We start from the raw sequence: 2,534 nt of genomic DNA on the forward strand, positions 1-2,534 counted from the left end.
CGCCTTTCCTTTGTTGAAACCTTCGGAAGCATCAGATCCGTAAACCTCCTTTATGGGACGCTTCATCATCTTCTTTGAACCTTCCATTGAAACTTGATGAATGAGAAAATTTTGTAAATTGAATGAATGAGAAAAACCAAAAACTAACTCAGATCAAAAAGAATAAACACAGAAGAAATGAAGTCAGTAAAAAAAGAGATATGATATCGCCCCTTGTATATATAGAACGAAAAGTAACCCTTCGATTACTATAAAATGGTTTAGAAAGTAATTTTTCGATTATTAAACGGTTACTGAGATATATGATGTCTATTTTAGAAAGGAACCGTTAAAAAAAAAATCTGATTCCAAGGGGAATCGAACCCAGGTCGGGACAAGTGTATCAGTTTTGAAAGATAGGTGGTTTAGCCGCTAGGCCGAGGAGAATCATCTAGTAGATTTTTCCACATAAACATATTTAACCGTACAAATTGTGATTAGCAAAATTTGGAGAAAAAATAAATAAAAGTATACACATCTCCCAGGATTCGAACCTGAAATGTCTGGGAGGAAAGGCGGAATAAGGTCTACCACTAGACCAAGTGTGTTTCAATCGTTAGGTGAAGTAAGTAACGGAATATATTTCTTTTATCTGTATTCAACTATAATTTTTTAAAAAAATCTGATTCCAAGGGGTATCGAACCAAGGTCAGGACAAGTGTTTCAGATTTGGAAATATAGGTGGTTTAGCCGCTAGGCCGAGGTGAATCATCTGATATATGTGTCCACATAAATGAATTTAACCGCAAACGTTATATTACAAACTTTGGAAAGAAACTCTAAGTTTCAGGATGAGATTCCAGAATAGTTGAATATTACTGTGTTTCTTTCTAGCAAAGAAGTTTGAACTAAAATTGAAATGAGATCAAAAGATAAGATTGTATAGTACAAAAAATAAGGAAATTTCAAATTGTGATTTGGAGTTTTAGAGAGTAATGCATTAAAACCTAGGTTGTATATTACAAAAGTTGGAAGACATCATACTTACTCAGAATAGGGTTTCAAAAGGCAAATGTATATGTGGTCTGGTCCATATCATGTAACCATCAAATAACTAACATCCATGAATGATCAATAAAAATGTAAAAAACATGGTAATGAAAAAGAACAGAGCAACGATGAATAAAGATCTTCATCCTATAGGCCTCTTGCATGTGATCTTGTTGTGTCCTCCTATGCCACATCTGCTGCACTTGTGGGACTGAGATTTAGATCCAGGAACACCAAACTCGCCAACGGATCTCCTTCTCTTTGTAGGAGGACGTCCATTTCTCTTTTTGGTAGCTGGAGGTGGGCAAGACAGTTCGTCAATATTCGCTGGATAGGTGGACGTTGACAACTCTCCACCAGGGTGTATGCTTTCGGCATAGGCTTTAGCCCACGTTTCGGTCAAGTGAGAAGTATCAATGTAACGGTTTTCATCTCTCTTAATATACTTAGCAACAGCAATTGCATGAATGCAGAGAATCTTGTCAATGTCAAAAACATTACAAGTGCAATGCCGTTTCTCTAAATCAACAACATACTTCATAGTTTCATCCTTCACCTCAAACTCGTTTTGATCAACTTGATACACATTCAGCACCATTGCAGCCCCAAACCTGGATACCAACTTCTGCACAACATTTGGAGTAACTAGGTGTTTATGTTTCGCAGCCGCTTCGCGTCGCTCAAAAAACCAAGTGGTGAGTGTCAATCTGATCGTCTCAAAGAGAGTGGCAACTCACGAGGCAGCTTCAACATAGAATTGAGAGACTCTGCAATGTTGGTAGTCATGATATTGTACCTGTCCCCAGGCGCAAAGCATCGTGCCCACTTCCTAAAATCCGAATCTTCCAGATACTTGGCCAATTCAGGACATTTATCCTTTTATGTCCTTGAAGATTAACCAGAACTCGTGACACGTGTAAGCATCAGCATCGCTTTCCACCAGAGGAAGCATACCAGTCTTTGAATATGTAGGAGTGATGTTGCGGAGCAGATGGATCCTGCTAATTCCATGCTGAGATAAGGGATAAACATCTCTTCAGAAATGTACCATCTACTGCAATAACTTTCCTCATCAATGAGAATCCCCTTATCGATGGACCAAAAGCCACAAATGCATACTTGAACTTTCCAGCAGCATCCACTTGTTGATAAGTTTACGAACCAGGGTTTGTCTCTGTGACTTTGTACAACCACCTAGACAAATTGTAATAGCTGTCTTCAGGAGTCCCTCTAACCAAAAACTGAGCTTCTTCTTTCACTCTCCAAGCTTGTTTGTAATTGATGTGAACGCCATGCAGAATCCTGACCTGTTCAATGATCTGTTTCGGTTTGAGACCTTCCTTCTTTTCTCCATAATTGCTGCAAATCAAAGAACCCAACAACTTTGCAGATGCTTTCTGTGGTTGACATTCAATGGAACATGAGAAGCAAATGTATCACTAGTTTGCCTGTTACAGCTTGTTGGATCAGTATGAACCTGCAAAGGTCAAGTTGTTTTGGAATGT

The 2,534-nt window shown here is 38.6% G+C and overlaps 1 protein-coding gene across 1 annotated transcript; it reads right to left on the minus strand.

Annotated features, from left to right (window-relative positions):
- Nucleotides 1-1,171: 1,171 nt before the first annotated feature.
- Nucleotides 1,172-1,627, minus strand: LOC106330927. The gene has a single exon (XM_013769315.1). The coding sequence runs from the start codon at nt 1,625-1,627 to the stop codon at nt 1,172-1,174; it is 456 nt and encodes a 151-aa protein (XP_013624769.1).
- Between the last annotated feature and the right edge of the window lie 907 nt (nt 1,628-2,534).

This window comes from Brassica oleracea, chromosome C3, assembly GCF_000695525.1.
Source record: "Brassica oleracea var. oleracea cultivar TO1000 chromosome C3, BOL, whole genome shotgun sequence".
Lineage (NCBI taxonomy): Eukaryota > Viridiplantae > Streptophyta > Magnoliopsida > Brassicales > Brassicaceae > Brassica > Brassica oleracea.